Source organism: Colossoma macropomum, unplaced genomic scaffold (genome assembly GCF_904425465.1).
Source record: "Colossoma macropomum unplaced genomic scaffold, Colossoma_macropomum, whole genome shotgun sequence".
NCBI classification, from domain to species: Eukaryota; Metazoa; Chordata; class Actinopteri; order Characiformes; family Serrasalmidae; genus Colossoma; species Colossoma macropomum.
In genome coordinates, this window is record NW_023494810.1 from 5,725,265 (window position 1) to 5,742,880 (window position 17,616).

General features: G+C 41.6%; 1 protein-coding gene across 1 annotated transcript in view; it reads left to right on the forward strand.

Moving 5' to 3' along the window:
• Window positions 1-13,624, forward strand: part of camta1b (calmodulin binding transcription activator 1b) — a 433,402-nt gene extending 419,778 nt beyond the window's left edge. Inside the window, 14 exon segments of the mRNA XM_036559246.1 lie at window positions 2,817-2,980; window positions 3,735-3,931; window positions 4,037-4,115; window positions 4,203-4,379; window positions 4,381-4,540; window positions 5,228-5,658; window positions 6,526-6,680; window positions 7,019-7,265; window positions 7,943-8,014; window positions 8,115-8,135; window positions 9,677-9,885; window positions 10,051-10,125; window positions 11,618-11,648; window positions 13,260-13,624. Of these exon segments, the coding sequence (XP_036415139.1) occupies window positions 2,817-2,980; window positions 3,735-3,931; window positions 4,037-4,115; window positions 4,203-4,379; window positions 4,381-4,540; window positions 5,228-5,658; window positions 6,526-6,680; window positions 7,019-7,265; window positions 7,943-8,014; window positions 8,115-8,135; window positions 9,677-9,885; window positions 10,051-10,125; window positions 11,618-11,648; window positions 13,260-13,292 (2,051 nt within the window). The 3' untranslated portion in view covers window positions 13,293-13,624.
• The last annotated feature ends 3,992 nt before the right edge of the window (window positions 13,625-17,616 follow it).

Consider the following 17,616-nt stretch of genomic DNA (forward strand, 5'->3'; position numbering starts at 1 on the left):
AGAGTTAACGCACATAATCAGCGCTGGGATTAGGATCGGCGGAGGTAATGGCATTACGACTAAGCCGTCTCACCTCCCACTGTATCTCCGACCAAAAGCACCTGTCCGGGGGCTGTAATCCACTAACATCCACAGCATTAGGACCTGTTATCCCAGCTTTCAGCCCATCCTGAGCTAAATCCTCTTGAGACACAATCACTACGCATTACAAACTCCAACCCAAATCCCCAGGAAACGCACTATCCCTACGTTTTTACGAGTACAACCCAGTTAGAAAATGTTTTTATAAATTTTATGTTGCTATTTGGAGTGTCGTTGCCATTAAGAGGGATAGTCCGGAATGAAACATGTGATTTGGGATTTGTGGGAAATCGTTGCGGAAATGAACACAAGAAAGATCATCTTTTAGCATTTTTCGTGTTTAATCCGCAAAGGATAAATGGGAGCGAAAAGAACATCTGTCAGCATTTTAGGTTACACTTCATACTGATTACAGACCAGTCTAGGCATGCCAGTATGGATCATATTAGTGAGTGAGAAATATACTAAGTTTTTGTACAAATAATTGAATAGTTGAGCTTTTTACAAAGCCCGAACAGTAAAAAACTGAACAGTGACAAAGTTTGCAGAGACTGTTAGAGATTCCAAGGTACTTGACTGGAATAAAATTTGACAAAAATGCATGTGTCTATCAAACTCTGTTCCATATTGCAGGAGAGAACATTTTAAATGAGGATTGTCATCATGCAAATTGCCAACTAATCATTACAAATTCATTGAGAAGATGAACATTTTATTCAATGGAGCAATTGTGTTCAATCAATTAATGGTGACAGCCTTACACCAGTTGTGGTACTGATAAAACTATTGATTACACCACTAAATAAAACAGCAGCCATACAGCAGAAGCAGTCTCTCACTGCCGAGCATCAACAAGTGTTCGTTAAAGTGCCTCAGTTGAGCTGGGGGCCACAGAGTGGTGCAAGATCCCCCACTTTCCTGCCTGATGCAATACCGTGATGAAACAGAGAAACTAGGCTAGGCTCTGCAGGAGGATACATTTCAGTGAAATACACAGAGAGCCTGGCAACAGCGGCTTTAGCGCCTCCATCACACGGCACACTAATGCCAGCCACATGAGATCCACATGGCCAGCAGGACTACAGCGGCCAATGGACTTTCTGCTCTGATGCAACACACCAACAAAAGAGGGTAATGCACATCGGCTCAAGCTGTCAACTTCTTTTTTCTTTTTTTTGGTTGTTTTCAGTCAATTTCGGACCGAGTTATGCGGTAACTTGTGAACAGCGTTTTTGCGTTAGACTATTACTGAGTTATTTATAAAATTAGGAAGATGCATATTCAATATTTGTTTTTGGCATACTTTCAGGTGTTTATTATGGGGTCACTTGTTCTACATGTATTCTGCCTTGAGGGTTTTAGCTTGTTAGCCTTTTGAAAGCCAACTGAGCATTTTTTGGACACTTAGAGATTCAATTAAACAATGATTCAGTCAGTAATGCTAATGTTGCTCATAATGAATAATGAATGAAATTGGATAGCTCACAATTAGCATTATGAAAATGACATAATGATGCCAGTTGGTGGCCATGGGCTGACATTCATTGTCAGCAACAGCTGTTTATTCTTTTAAAGGTTGCAGGTTTTGATGAAAACATTTGGCTCGCCAAGCACACTTCGTAAACATGAATTCTTCGTAACAGCTTGTGTTAAAGAATGTTCATTTTGTTTGCACAGACTACTAAACCTGGACTTAAACGCAACTTTTAAGTCATTCCAAGACTTTATATAATTGAAGTCATCACGCTGTTTCAGCCCAGGACAGTTCAGAGTTGTAATTCGTTTGTATTTGAATGTTGCCCTTCTCCGATTTGAGCCCTGACACAAAGCTCAGAGCGTTTAGCAGCCTGTTTGCTCTGTCACTTTGCGCTGGCCGCTGATTCGCTGTCTCCAGGCTGCTGGAGGTGTAGTGGAGGGGAGGGCCGAGCGTTGATTATGTCACAGCGCCGTTGTAGTGTGAGTTGGTCCCTCCCCCCTATCCTCCAACCCTGCTTTGGCGTACGTGCACCGCATTCTGAGTCACTCCAAGTGGACAGAGAGAGAGAGAGAGAGAAAGGAGGGGGGAGAGCGAGGGAGCCAACAGCAGGTGGAGATGACATCATCCGCACTGCACCAACACTGCAGCACTGTTTGAACAAAGACGCGCTGAAGCCACTACTGTTGGCAAGCACAGAGATGCTCTCTCTGCCTTTCAGTAGGGACGGTATCATACAGAAATGTGTTAGAAATAAACATATGCACATTAAAACCTGTTTTCTTGATGGATTTCTTGGTCAGTGGCGTTTAAATGCAAAACATATCTGCATCACCCATATTCTAAAGGTTGAGAGGGGCTTGTCTTTGTGTCTAAACAGTTGTCTTGTGCTACCACTTTGCTCTTCATCTGAGTTCTGCATTGAGTTTTGAGATGCTGGTGTCACAAGAAAACCTCAAAACCTCCTTTTTTGCGCTGTTTGAAAACACTTGCTGATCTTTACATTGCGTCAACATTTCCTGACCAACAGACCTTTAGAAAATTTGCAAAGCAAGCCTTTCAAGTTTTGAAGATCTTTTGTCATCTGTAATTAATTAATGTTAATTAATGTTATCTGTAAGTCATTTGATTAGGCTCCAGTTGGAATGCAGCCATGGACTATTGATGGTTCAGTTTTACTGAGCTTCACACAGGTGGTCGTAGAGGGCAACCGTGAGGCGAGTGCGGACACTAACAGACTCCTCTGCTGTCCATGCCACAGATAACCAGTTCAGAATGTCCATCCTGGAGCGCCTGGAGCAGATGGAGCGCAGGATGGCGGAGATGGCTGGCCAGCAGCAGCAAGGCAGCGGAGGATCATCTGAAAGTGGAGTAGCAGGAGGAGGAAGTGGAGGAGAGGGAAGAGGCAGTGCTGACCAGGCGCAGGTGTTTATCAACCTGGGTCATCACTTATTTGTCAATATGTGATGATATTTGATGTCTTTATTATTATAGCTAAAATGCCTTGTTTTCAGTATAAATAATGTTCTTGTGTTGAACGAAAGTATGTAAATTATGTAACTGTGCTACTGTTTAAAAGTTTGAAATCAATTTTTTTGTGTTATTTTTTGTAGTTATATAACTCAAAAATAATGCATTGCAATTATACAATGAGTGTAGACTGTAATATTAATAATTGAAGACCATACAGCATTTTTAGATGTTTCATTCTCTATTTGGAGTATTTTGGGAACAATAAGAAGTTATTAAACAATAAATAATATGCTGTAATTATCTATTCATGGTAAATTATAAAGTTGTTTGTCAAATTACCTATAGAAACATTTTATACACATACAGGTGTGCAAAAATAAGTTGGTGCATCCTCTACTAATTTAAATATGGCATTTATGTGCTGATTTTAGAGTACAATTTCTATTTATTTGCTAAGTTTAAAATATTGGGAAAAAAAAATATGTTAAAACCAGAAAATAAACAGTGTGCATTAAAATACTCCCCAGATGATGTATTGATCTTCACTTTCTGTCAATAAAACATGGAGTTCAACCAGGGGTGCCCAAACTTTTGCATATGACTGTATTTGCAACAAAAGTGTTTTTTTATTATTATTATTGAAAAACAGTCTTTCTAAACTTTGGAACAATAGTGTACATGTACCTCTGGTCCTGTGTCCCCTCAGTTCTCTCCTGGTCAGGGCCAGGCAGGAAGCTCCTTTGAGAGTCGTGTGGTGGTGGTCTGTGAGAAGATGATGAACCGAGCTTGCTGGGCCAAGTCTAAACACCTAATTCACTCCAAGACCTTCCGGGGGATGACTCTGCTCCACCTGGCTGCAGCCCAGGGCTACGCAACCCTCATCCAAACTCTCATCAAGTGGCGGTGAGTGTTGAGTTTAATGAACGCACATTAGGGGTGAGTGATGTGGCAAAAACAGTGCGTGACGATACTGAATCTGTGCTAATTCTTCGCTCATTTCCTCCACAGCACTAAGCACGCAGACAGCATTGACCTGGAGTTGGAGGTGGATCCCCTGAATGTGGATCACTTTTCTTGCACACCCTTGGTGAGCTTTGAGAGAGGATGCTTTGATAGATACTCAAGCTAAATACTGCAACTGATGTTCTAACTTGTCTCTGATGTCTTCTCTTAGATGTGGGCTTGTGCTCTGGGTCACATGGAAGCAGCAGTGGTTTTATATAAGTGGGATAGACGTGCCCTGGCCATCCCCGACTCTCTCGGCCGCTTACCGCTGGCCACAGCCCGTTCTCGTGGCCACACTAAGCTGGCAGAGTGTCTGGAAAATCTTCAGAGGGAGGAGCAGCAGCAGCAGCAGCCAGGGTACACTGACTACAACTCCCAGCATGCCTTTCTCCCCATCTGCTGAGGGATCAGCCACAGAGGGCTGGATGGACGTTTGGGGCAGTGAGAGCGCTTCTGTTGGACTCAGAGGAAGCAGCATCAGTAGCTCTGCTACAACCTCAAACACAGGTTAGCAGTGACACTTAACCTGCATGCACATTAGTGATGCACTAAAGGTCTCAAGATTAGGGGTGGAAATCTCTGATTATGATTCTTTAAAGCTGCACTACAGACAATTCTGTTGGTTAAAATTCAGTGAAGTAGCTTTACTGAGTCAGGAAGAAAAAAACATGCTAAAATATGATGACTTTCAAATAATAATTTAATAATAATTTAAAAGTCAGACCTGTCAGGTGGGATTTATCTGGAGTTTTTCAGACCACGTCATATGTGTTAGATATGATATGATACGTATTATCGTCATGTACACAGGCTCAGAAAGGAGGTCTGGCTTAATGTTTTACTGATGAATTATACTGATGAAGATACGGTGACAATGGATGATTCACTTGCATCCTCAGAAGACAAGATGTTCACCAAATTTTGACTGAGTTCTCTTTCAACTCACTCATAATCATCAGATTCGTCTGCTCAGGGTGTCCAAAGCACTAGCAACATTACAAAATGTTCTACTGCACGTTGTGTGTAATTACACTTTTCCACCAGAGAGGTCTCCAAATCCCCGAATCTTATATAGTGTAGCTTTAAGAAACGATTCAGTGCACAGTGAGATCTCAAATTTGGTAGCTGTATTTCTAGTGGTTTTGCCTTTCACTGTTTTCGCTGAGGCATCTTTGTTGTTTTTCATCTCTACAGACTTAAGGAGACCCAGGTCTGAACCCTCCAGCTTCTACAACAGTGAAGGCCAAGGTGATGCACCGTTAACTAAGAAACACAAGCCTAATCCTGAGAGCCACCAAGCAAGGCCAGGCAAGCCGAGCTCTGCTCCTTTACGGCTTGAAGAGCACGCTCACAAAACTAAAGCATGCCCTCCCAAAGCTCTCAGGGAAGGAACCGTGGAGAAGGAGGCTGGGAAGGGCGAACAGTCTCAGACAAAGCTAGGCTCAGTCTGCGGAGGAGGTGGGCGGTGGAGTGCCAGACAGGCTGTGGGACGCAGAGGCCAGTTTGGAGGGCTTGCTAAAGAAAGGCTGGCAAGCAGGCTGAGGTTAAGAGAAGCGTCTGGCACAGGGACAGTCTCCGAGCTGCTAGCAAGCCAAGAAGATCTGGAGAACACAGGGGACTTACAGGTGAGGCTGAAAGAATAGACGCAAAAGGTCATCTCTGACTGCAGACCCACAGGCAAAACAGCCTTATCAAACTCAATTCGTTATGTAACGTGTTCAGATCCACTGCAGCCACTCCAGTGCAATGTAAATTAAACGCTTATCAGCGACGGCATAAATCGTTGAGCTTTCGTCCATTTGTGGACAGAATCTGCAGCGCCTAGCAACGAGCACTGTGTAATATATGGTTTGTTAATTGTTATCACAGTTTTAGCTTTTGCAATACTGATGTAGCAGAAGGATGTAATATGCAAATGAACCTTCTAACCAATCGCATGTTTTTTATTGTGTGCAATGAGCATCAGTCACAGTTCAAGATGAATTTTTCTGCGGGTGTTATGTTCTTTAACAATGTGACATTGATTGGTCAGTGCATTTTTAATGTATTGCAAAGCGTCTCGCAGTCAAAGTATGCTATGTTGTAATGACACTACTAGTAATTTAACACATGGAGCAGCCCTACTAGCAATGTGGTCAGAATTATGTATATGAATATGTGTATGAATGTCATTAATCACAATAATGAATTACATTAAGGTCATTCAATAGGTCACTGTTAGCAAGTAACCTTATAATAACGGAGAACTGCAACTCTATTTTCCTCCACTATCTGAACAGCATTTTGGTCCACAGTCAGCAAAACTATTTTAACCATACTAGAGTGAACAGAAATGGTCCCTGCATGCTGGAACATTAATTGTAAAGTTAATTATTTATTAGTTTGTTTTTGCAAAGACTTTTATACAAACTATAATGACTGTGAGACAAAAGATGCACAAACAGAAGTTACCAACTTCCCAAAATAAAGAGTTGTGCTTCTTCGTGTTGCAGATGAACATGATGACTCTTGCAGAGCACATCATCGAAGCAACACCTGATCGCATCAAGAGCGAAACCTTTGTTGCCACAGAGCCAACACCTCTGGACAATGTTGCAGTCAACAGCACCATGAGCTGGTTGGCCACTTACCTTGGAGATGCAGAAAGGTACTGTTTGACTTGATTTTAGTTTGTGCATTGATGAATTGATAATGACCTGTTGTGGTCATTATCTTTCACTCTGAGTTGCCAGTTTATTAGGTCAAGTTTTACCCCAGTGATATCTGACCAGCAGAGGCCCTGTGATGTTTCCTTTCCATTGAAAGACAGGGAAAAAGTAGTGTATCAGTCAGTGAGCCTCATTCAGTGCTCCTATATGTTAAGCGTAACTAATAAGCTGACAACTCAGTGTTTATGGAAGGTCTGTCCTACCAGTAACACTGTTACACAGCATAGATTGTCATTTTAATTTGAGCACCATGTTTTAACATGGTTGATTTGTCTAGGTTCCTGTACAACAAGCCCCTGGCTTCCTCCGCTGGCTTGGGTGGCGGCCATTCTGGCGCCAAGCCAGAACCCGAGAGCCCTCTTGGGAAACTGGGCCTTCCTTCTCCGGCAGACTGGAGCGCATTTCTCAACGCGTCCCACAGCAAAGAGGAGCGGGACCTCACCCAGCTGGCCCTTTCTGACCACGAGCAGAGAGAACTTTACGAGGCAGCGCGCCAGGTCCAAAGCACCTTCCGCAAGTATAAGGTAGGATAGGGCTTCGTCCAGGCTCAGGGGCATCCCGATATCACTGCTCATGTAGGCTGTCGTGGTGTCCCTTTTGGTGTTTTGCCAGTGTTCATCGTGGCCTGGTTTCAAAAGGTTGTGCTGTACTGTTCTGTGTGGTGTTGTAAGGTAAACCAAACAGCAGATGTCTCAGATCCTGGGTTTCAAAGGTGACTGAATGGATGGTTGCTGTTGGGGTGTGAGCTTAAGAGGCAGACATAGCATCAGTGTTGCAGTTAAGCATGGGGAGATTGCTTGAGCTAAGCATGGCCTGCCTATAGGGAATGACTGCATCGCTCTCTATTTATGTCTGAAGGGATGCGCCCCAATTCCCAAGTCAATACCACATTGATTGTTTGAACAGAATATCTCCAATGATACACTGCTTGCCAGTTTGTAAGGATTAATCCCTTCCCTGCTCCAGAGGATGTCACTTTGGTCTGGATCTCTCCCCCCCCTCAAAAAAGCACTTTCAGGAACTCGACCAATGTAAGAGGACTTCTTGGCCAGCCACAAAAAGGGATCAAATGCCATCTCCGTGGTCATGCATTTGCAGCTTCCCTGTGAATACTAACGTCTCTTTCCTCTCCTCTCTTGTCCTCTCTTTTCCTCCTCTCCTTCCTCCTTCCTCAACATCCCCCTTTCCCTCCCACCTGCAGGGGCGTCCACTCAGAGAGCAGCAGGAGCTGGCAGCTGCTGTTATTCAGCGCTGTTATAAAAAGTACAAACAGGTAAGCTCAAAGCCCAGGAACTTTTGCAGACCCCTCTGCTCTTGTCAGCAGTACGATGATGTTTGACATGCCTTCATGTCCTTCCTCTTTCTTTCACAAGCTGACATGGATAGCCTTGAAGGTAATATGGCCATTTTTATCAGGACTGTTATAATATTATGTTCTCAGTTTTTTTTCTTCTGAAGTAAAGTTGCTTGACATTCATACATACAGGAAAGTAGTACTGGGCATTATCAACAAAATTCGGTATCACCTTTTCCAAATATTACACTAGCATGGTATCAGATGGTATTTAGTAAATTAATAAAGTTCATAAATCCATGCTGCCTGATTACTGGTAATCAATGCCACAAAACTGGGCATAGCTATTTTTGATTTTATTATTTTGTTCTATTTTTCTTATTTTAAAATTATACCAAAGGTAATCTTACAAATTATGTGAACATTAACCAGACAAAAACAAAATTTCCAGAAGCATGTTTTGTTAGATTTTTTTCTTTGAAAACAATCTGAAGCACCCCTCAGATTACATGTCCAAAATAATGCGGACATCCAAACATCACCTTCATATGTGCTTGTAGAACATCTGATTCCAAAACTGTGGTCATTAATATGGCCTTGGTTCCCTCTTTGCTGATTTACCAGCCTCCACTCGTCTGAGAAGACTTTCCACTAGATTTGGAACGTCAGCTGTCAGGATTTGTTTCCATTTAGCCTCGACAGCATTACTGAGGTCAGGCGCTGATGTAGGACGATAAGACCTGGCTCACAGTCAGCATTCAGGTTGATCTCAAAGGTTCTCAACTGGGTTGAGATCGTGGCTCTACGCAGGCCACTGAAGTTCTTACACACCAGACTCAGCCAACTATTTCTTTATGCACCTCAGTTTGTGCACAGGGGCATTGACATGCTGAACAGTGCTTGAAAGAACTTTCCACCCACTGTCATTGTAGGCAGTAGCAATAAAATTGTAAAACAGTCACAGACCATTATTCCACCTCCTCCAAACTTTACAGTTGGCATTATGCATTAAGACGGGTAATGTTTTTGTGGCATCTGCCAAAACCAGATTTGTCCATTAGACTGCCAGATGGAGAAGTGTCATTCAATCGGTAGTGACTGTTGCAACCAGTGACTTATTACGTGCTCTTAAGTGCTAATTCTTCAGCACTTGCCGGTCTTGTTCTTTGAGCTCGTTTGGCCTACCACTTCACTGCTCCTAAACATTTCCACTTCACAGTAACAGAACTTACTGTTTATGGGGGATGTTTCCAGGATGGACTGACTTGTTGGAAAGGTGGCATCCTCTGACTTTACCACATTGAAAGTCAGTGTGGCCCATTCTAGTGCCATTGTCTATGGAGACTGCATGGCTGTAAGCTTGACCTGTTAGCAATGGGTGTGGCAGAAACAGCTAAACCCACTATTTAAAAGATGAGGCCCCATACTGTTGGTCACATAGCGTATATTGCAGTTGACTATCTGTAAATTGTGCTGTCAGTCAGTGCTGCCAAAACACAAAATCAGTACCGCTGTGTGGCACAAACATTGATATTCCAGTAAAGCTGACATATTGCCCAGCACTACAGGAAAAGATTAGGATTTGTTGCCAAACTGGCACAAGTCTTTCGCTGTTCATCTGTTTACGTCTTCCTTTGGCAGTATGCACTTTATAAGAAGATGACGCTGGCCGCCATCCTTATCCAGAGTAAATTCCGCAGCTACCACGAGCAGAAAAAGTTCCAGCAGAGTCGCCGGGCAGCCATGCTGATCCAGCAGTACTATCGCAGCTACAAGGAACTAGGCCGGCCCAACGCACACTCGCACTCTCATGCTGCTGCAGCTGCAGCCTTAGTGCAGCACAAACTCAGGTACAACCACAAGAGCACTATGTACACCAAACAAAACATGCTGAATTTTAAATTGCCCAAAGAATGAAAAACACTACAGCACATTAATTAAAAAGTCTTGCAGAGTTTTGAGAGTTTTATTACTTTTACAAAGCTGTACCATTCCTGCTCATCACTCTTTTTCAGAAGTGGTCTACTGACCAAGAGGCAAGACCAGGCTGCCAGAAAAATAATGCGGTTTCTGCTCCGATGTCGCCACAGGTAAGTTATAGCATGAATCACTCTCATGGCGCAGTCACTCTCAACTCCAACCACATAAACTCACAGCCGCTCTCTCTTAACTGTCTACTTTTCAACTTAGTACTAATTATGAAGACACAGAAACAGGATTATACAGCATTATACCCTAAAATATAGTACCTTGACAATCAAGAGCAAATAGAAGATTCATTTCAGAAGTCCTTTAACAAACTCTAAAAATGGTATCGGTAGAAGGTAGCGTCCAGTATCGGTATCAGGCCGATACCAGCGGAAAATTACTGAAGAAAAAAAAGAAATCCAGTCTGATTCTGTAACAAATCTAGAAATATCACAGAAATGCTTGTAGCATAGTGAAATAAAGTTGGTCACATAATAAAAGTACATTAAATGTTTTGTAGAGCAGTTTTAGAAAGATATAAGTGCTCAATTAAAATGAGCTAATTTAAAGCTCAGTAGTTGTTCAAGAATAATGTATTGGATTCAGTTTTAGTTGATGCTTAAGGTTTCGGCATTGATATTAGAAGAGATGTAGTATGTAATAGTGTTGCACCATCTCTAAGGCTACATTCACACAGCAGGTAAAAGTGGCCCAAGTCTGATTTTCTCACCAAATCCGATTTTTTGTTTGGCTGTTCACATTATCTTTTAAATGTGATCTGTATGTGACATCAGTCTGAACAAATCAGCTCCTAAACTGACCCACATGCACAAAAGAACAATGCTTCACGTTGCTTCACACGGCTCATCCAGAGGTAAACAATCATGACTGCCAATGAACGCCAGTCACTCCCGGAGGTTCAGCTTCATTTTCACCAGCATCCCAGGAGCCATCATGAAGCTTCACTGACTGACAGCTGGGCTCACCACCCAGAATGTGTTCAAGCTCGCCGTAAAAAGGGCGCGGTCACTTTTTTGGTTTGTGTCCTCGGATTGACGCTGCAGCCTCGTTCTCCTACGGCCACATTCAGCCTCTTCTTTCAGAATCTCATTTCAAAACTTTCTCCTTTTTGGTACAGAAACATCAGCCTAAATGTTTATTAGGTCTCAGCAGTGCGACATTTTGACAGATGTGGAGTTGAATTGACATAAAAGATGCATGAATTCCGATCTGGCTGTTCAGACTGAGTCGCATCACTGTATATCGGATATGGATCGGATTTCAGTTCCACATACGAAAGAGTCTCAAATTGGAATTGAAAATGTCAGATTCGGTGTGTTTATCTGTTCACACTGACACACAGACACACATCTGTGTCACATGTGAGGAAAAAGATCGAATTTGGGCCACTTTTCCCTGCTGTGTGAACAAAGCCTAACAAATACCTTAAAACATTCTTATGGTCAGGACTACGTAGTCCAAAAGACAAAGCCAATCACTCACTTCTGAATCTATTAAACCGCGTTTTAAGTTGGGCCCTCTCCTTTCCCAAACCCGCCTGAACCTCAGTATGTGCTAATAGCTATCTGGTGTTGTTTTGCTGTTTACGCAAAGCCCCTTGATGGACCATAGACTGTTCAAACGGGTGAGTGCAGCCTCAGCAACTCAGTTTGTACCCCTCTGACTTACTGTTTTACCTTACCCTTTATGCCTCTCTACCCTCTATCCTGCTCTCTCTACCTGACCCTCTCTCTCTCTCTCTCTCTGCGGTCAGCGACTCTCTTCATGTCCCTCTCTCTTTCTTCTGCTGTCTTTCTTCTCTCTCCATCTCTCTATCTCTTGCTTTATGCCTGCTTGCATGACGGCCAACTGGAGCCTCCAGTGGATTGAGCCTCTGAATGAGAGAGAGGGGACAAAAGGCCTAGCTAACTATAGCGACTCATTTATGACAACACTAACCAAATCACCCTCTCTTGATTCGTTTCTCCTCCTCAATGTTTCCTCCATCTCTCTTGTTATGAGGATGCTTTTGAGAGCACTAAGGACTGCTGGACTGCTGAATAGTGTGGATGGCATTGCATGATGGCCAAAGATCAGATGGCCTTGCTTCTTTCAGGGCATGCTCTAAATTCTATCACTTCCTTTAAGGAAGGGTTTATCTCTTGAATGCCTGGCTGCCTGTTTCATATATCCTATTTGCCTTTGGTTAAACAGCTTGATTGAGGGGTTGGGGGACTGCTTATTTAAGCAATATTTCTGGTTTTAAGGACTCTCAGCTCCAACTGAATATGTTTGCAGTAATGTAGAAATGACATTACTCTATTTATGCTGAATAACATTTTGGTTTCTTCTGTACTGTATAAAACACTGTTTGCAACCTCAGTGATGTTTTGTGCATGTGTTGTATTTTCTCCTTGAAACAAGTTACTAACAACACTAAAAGTGAAACTCTTATTTTAGTTGTCATTTAAAAAGATATTTGTGTTTCTTTATTATATTAAGGAATTTTGCTTGTATTGTTTTGTCAGCCATAAATAAAACTCTGATGTGATTTTCCAAATGTATCTAACCTGACTGGGGGTGTAGGGTCAACCTCAATTAGACTGAGGAAAAGAATATGACTAACAGTGTACACTGCTATGTTGCACCTCCATTTACTCTTGTAATATCAGTGTTTTTCACCAGTATCAGTTCTGAGGTCTGGCAGTGCATGTAACTTTCTAAACAATATTAGTAGGGGAATAGCAGCATGTGCAGTGTAAGAGGCCTTCAGGGCTGAAGAAACACTGCTTTTCACTGAAGATCTCACAAATTTCTGGTCCAATTGGTCCAATGTGATCCAAATGGTCACAGATGGGCCCCCTTCATTGAAAGTATTTGAAAACATATATGTCAAGTGAACATAAAAATGAATTAGTTTGTCAGTATTCATTAATTATTAGATCATCTAGGGACCCTAAGTATTCCACCAAATTCCACTCTTCCTTTTAGTGCTGGGGTTAAAGCCATTTCTCGGTTGCTGAAATAACTTCATGTACACTCAGGATAGAAGCTGCCCTTTAGAAAATGGAATATTGGAATATATTTGTTATGTTGTTAATATATTCAAAATATACTACATATATTGTAATATTTTCAAGTGTGGCAAGTGTGTCTCCTGGTGATAACTCTCCGAAGAAAAAGAGTGCTTATGAAGGGTGGTTCGAAACACAGTCTAACCCTACAACCCCTGTTTTTCGTCTTTTGTTTCTTCCAGGGCGAGAGAATTGAAAAAGGCCAAGGAACATGAGAGCTCGCCAAAGAGCCCCGTCGCAATGTAACGTCCACGTCCAGACTGTTTCCCTTTCCCCTTTCTGTTTTTACAAGAGACGAACAATTTACAAAAAGGCAAAAACTATACAACGGGAAAAAAAAACAAAAAAAAAACAATGGATCCCAGAAGACGGTAGAACATGACGGTTACGTTACTGACAGTAGTTCAACTGATACTATTGATTCTGGTACTGCCACAGCATTGTGTATTTTTCCTCTCCATTGGGGAAAGTGGAGAATTCTGCTTAAATGAAGACTATATCGGGGAAATATGACATTATCTTCATGCCATTTTTGCACTCTTCATAGATTTTTTTTTTCTTTTTTCAAAAAAAAAAAATATTAAGGAGCGATTGCCATGGAGCTGAAGGCTTTTTACCCTGACGGCGCTTGTAAAGGAGTTGAGAGGATCAAGAAACACGTGACATTTGCATTAACGTAATCATGCCGGAACCTACTTATGATTATTACGTTTTTATATCTCGGAAGGAAAAAAAAACATCAGTTTGAACAAAAAAAAGAACAAAAATGACAAAAGCAAACCAAAAAAATGACCTCATCTCACTGACCATATGCATGCAGAGTTTTCAGTCAGCTCAATGTACCATCTCCACAACTCTTCATTTCTGACTAAGCCATCCTTTCATCCAGAGAAAAAAAAAGGGATGGGCTTCATATGAATGTAGGTGGGGTCTAGGCAAAGATTATGAAATATCAGTGTCTTACTTTTTGTGTTTTTGGAGAAAGGGAACTAGTGACGCTTTGGATTTGGGACACAGCCAAATCTCTATAGGGTACCTGTTTTGTGTGCACTGTTTTTTGACTTTCTAAACGAGTCCTTTTTCTTAACGTCACCTTTCGCTGGCCTGACTTTGTGAGTCCCGTGTTTTTGCTGAATTTAATCTGGAAACAGTGCATGTGTTTGAGCCAAATGCTCCTGCATGCTGATGGAACTGTTTTGTGTTTTTCATTTGGTTCTCCTTCCCTTCATATTTAGTGTATTGTGGCGTTGGCATCCATTCCCAACATCCTTCCAACAACCCCAGAATCCTCCCTCTGTCCTGTCTGTACAGGTCATTATTCCTTTTTTCTTGCCTTACCTCATTTTCCTCTCCTTTTGCATATATTTTGATTTATATCTTTTTTATTGAATTCATTTTTTTCTTTTTTTATATAGTTGTCTTAAACATTGTGCCACAGAAACAATATTTTTGCTAGGTTTACGGAACTTTTTTGCTGTGTGTATGTGTGTGTGTGTGCGCTGTGACATGGTTTTTAGTGGTTTTCATTGTTGCTCTTTGTTCATTTTGAGACTCCAGAAAGCTGCCAGAAGCTTCAGCGGAGGTTCACATAGCATTGCCTTGACTTCTTAGAGACTTTTTGAAGGGGCCCTATACACAAACTCCAAGTGAAATCCATATTTTTGACTATTGCGCGGTCTCTGTACATAACGAAGACACGAGAAGGTACACGGAGAGCCAGAACCTTTATCCGAAGAGGATTGTATTTAAGAATATATATTATTTTATTCATAAAAGGGATAATAACACGATAAGAGACAAAAAAATAACAAAAATATATTGTATAGTTTTGTTTGAACGCCCAAGATGTATGGTTGTATTGTTTGTACATAATGTAAATACCTGGTGCAAAGAAGGAGCCATGTGCATGAAACTTTAAGACAATGACACAGAACATAATATAAAGAAAAAAACAATTGTAGTGGCTATGGTCTGTAAAATGATTCAAACAATTTCACTATAAGAGTCTTTTATTTAAAATGTTCTTATGAAGAGCATTTACTAAAGCATGACATCGTTGCAGAATCATGATAAAACATATAGAGTTAGGGGAGACCCAAATAACCTTATCAGATACGACCTCTTTGTATTTAATTTTCCTTTTTTGGGGCTTAAGGGTATTTCATTTCCTTTTTTTTTCTTTTATGTTGCCAATGGTGCCAAGTTACCTGAATAATTCTATTGAGATTACTAAGTTATCGTTCAAGGAACAGAAGATCGCAGTGTAGAAGAAAATAGTACTAAATTACTTCAGTTCATTCCATCCCCCACGCAGGCATACAGTAGAGGTCTCCACAATGCACAGAGGAATATCAACACAGTTCTAGTTCTCTCCAGTCATTAATCAGCAGTTATCACACGTTTGAGCCCAGAAATGGAAATGGACAGAGGTGGACTGAAGCTGCTCTAAAATGATGTGTCATACTGTGAATGAAGGATGATTTCATGTTTGAAATGAGGACCGATCTATTAATGCATGAAAAATGTGTAAATGGCAGTCTCGAACAGGGAATCTCCCTCTACGCTGGGGAAACAGATGATGTTTATGGGGTCGCTAAAGCCTGTGCTGCTTCTAATCGATTTTACCAGGGCTGCAGTCGTCGTACTGAGATATGAGAGTAGTAAAAAGCAGCGTATCATCACACGCAACGACCGAGAACCATGCATATTACGTCTTGCGTAAGATCACGTAATGTTTTCTAAGACTATTAGAGTGTTATCTAAGACTAGGCCTCGTCAGATCGGTTTGCACCGGCTCAGCTGAGGTGCATCAGCGGCTCTTGGGATGCGCGAAGAGAGAAACTTCCAAAACTCTCATACAACATGGCAGGTTGGATCGGCAGCGTGCCTTCATGACGCTAATACGCTAATACTATTGCATTAATTTGACTCGATCAGTAATCACATTGCTGTACAGGGTGCTTAGAGTGTGAATGTGAAATTGATTGCGATTCAGCTGATCAAGACTGCCATCCGTTCACTCAAGACCTACAACATAAACTCTGTGTTTCTAATACCGAACCTGTTCATCATGATGAGTTTGATGAGATTTCTTTCTTTACTTATTTGTGTTTATGTTAGCAAAACCGAGTTACATGCAAGGGCTTTGAGTTACCGTTCTTGGATTTCTGAAGCACGTTGGACAAGAAGACTTAAGCGTTCACCTTAGAAGGGATGATTTTTACACACTCACACACACCAGCAGCTGCATTCAGTCTGTTTTAAGCAGAAAGTATGGTGCTCATTTGCGGGGTTCTGTCTTATGGCTTGTATCTATCTTCCCATCTCAGCCCGGTTCTTCTTTTTTCCGGTGTTCCTATGATTTTACACTTTCATTTGTCTTTGTTATCGCAGAGATTTAATATCAGTATTATTGTAGAAAGTGCCTAAAAGCATGAAGCTTCAGAGAAAAACCACTTTCAGGAGTGTATTACTTATATTGAAGGTCAATGTTAACTGATTCCTCCCTTGTATTTTTTTGTTCTGTAATACGTGTGGATATGCAAGGCTAAAAACTGGTTTTACTGTCCAAAAAAAAAGAGTTATTCCCTTCATAGCCCAGGTCTATCCTTCCTCCTCAACCCCAGCCCTTCCCAAAATGTGGAAATTCCCACTAAAACATATTCTGCCAGTTTGTTTTCTTTCATTGGGATTGCTGGGTTGATTACATCGATTCATATAGCTGTGTTTCAGTTCGATTAGTTTATTTTATAATGCATAAAGGGTGCCACATAATACAGTGTTAGAGAGATTTGTAAATGTATGGGGCATTTGCATGAGAACCGGATTTCGGATTGACTGAATAATACACTAAGCATGCCTGTTTTTCCTGTCGGTATTCAGATAGGTCAGTAGAATAGGACTATTACTCATTTCATATCACAGAGCAGTTAGTTCTTATTTGCTGTGAGGCAGGCAGAAGCAGAGCTAGAACGGGACTCTTGACCTTGTCTTACTTGTTTTTCGTATTTTTGCATCAGTATTAGCGTGAATAGAACCGTTTCTCGACTCTCCTTCTAGGCTATGTTCTTCCAACACTGAGCATGCAAGCTAAACTTCAGGAAGTCATCACCGAATCTCATAAAATCACACCAATCCTTAACACGTCAACAATGAAGTACACTCAGTAATGGAAGCAGAATCTGCCTCAACGTGTCTGCTGTGTCTCAAACAACCAACTTTTCTGGATGGTTCTTTCAGCTTAGGGAACGTTCTGCCTCCCTTTCGTAATTTTACTCAGGGTGCCAAAACGGGGAGGGAGCGAAAAAAAAAAACTCTGGAGAGACTTAATTAGAACGGGTCAGGGCTTCGGGTCTAGCTCAGAATCAACAGGAGAAACTTATCGTGATGACGTACTTCCGTTTATACGTTGTAAAGTTCACGATCTTAGCAAGCATTGGTAACACAAGTCGGGAACACAAGTCACACAAGCCAGGAAGCACACTCTTACAAATAAAGGTGCTATTTGAACGCCCAGTCCTGGTCCTGGAGGTCTACCAC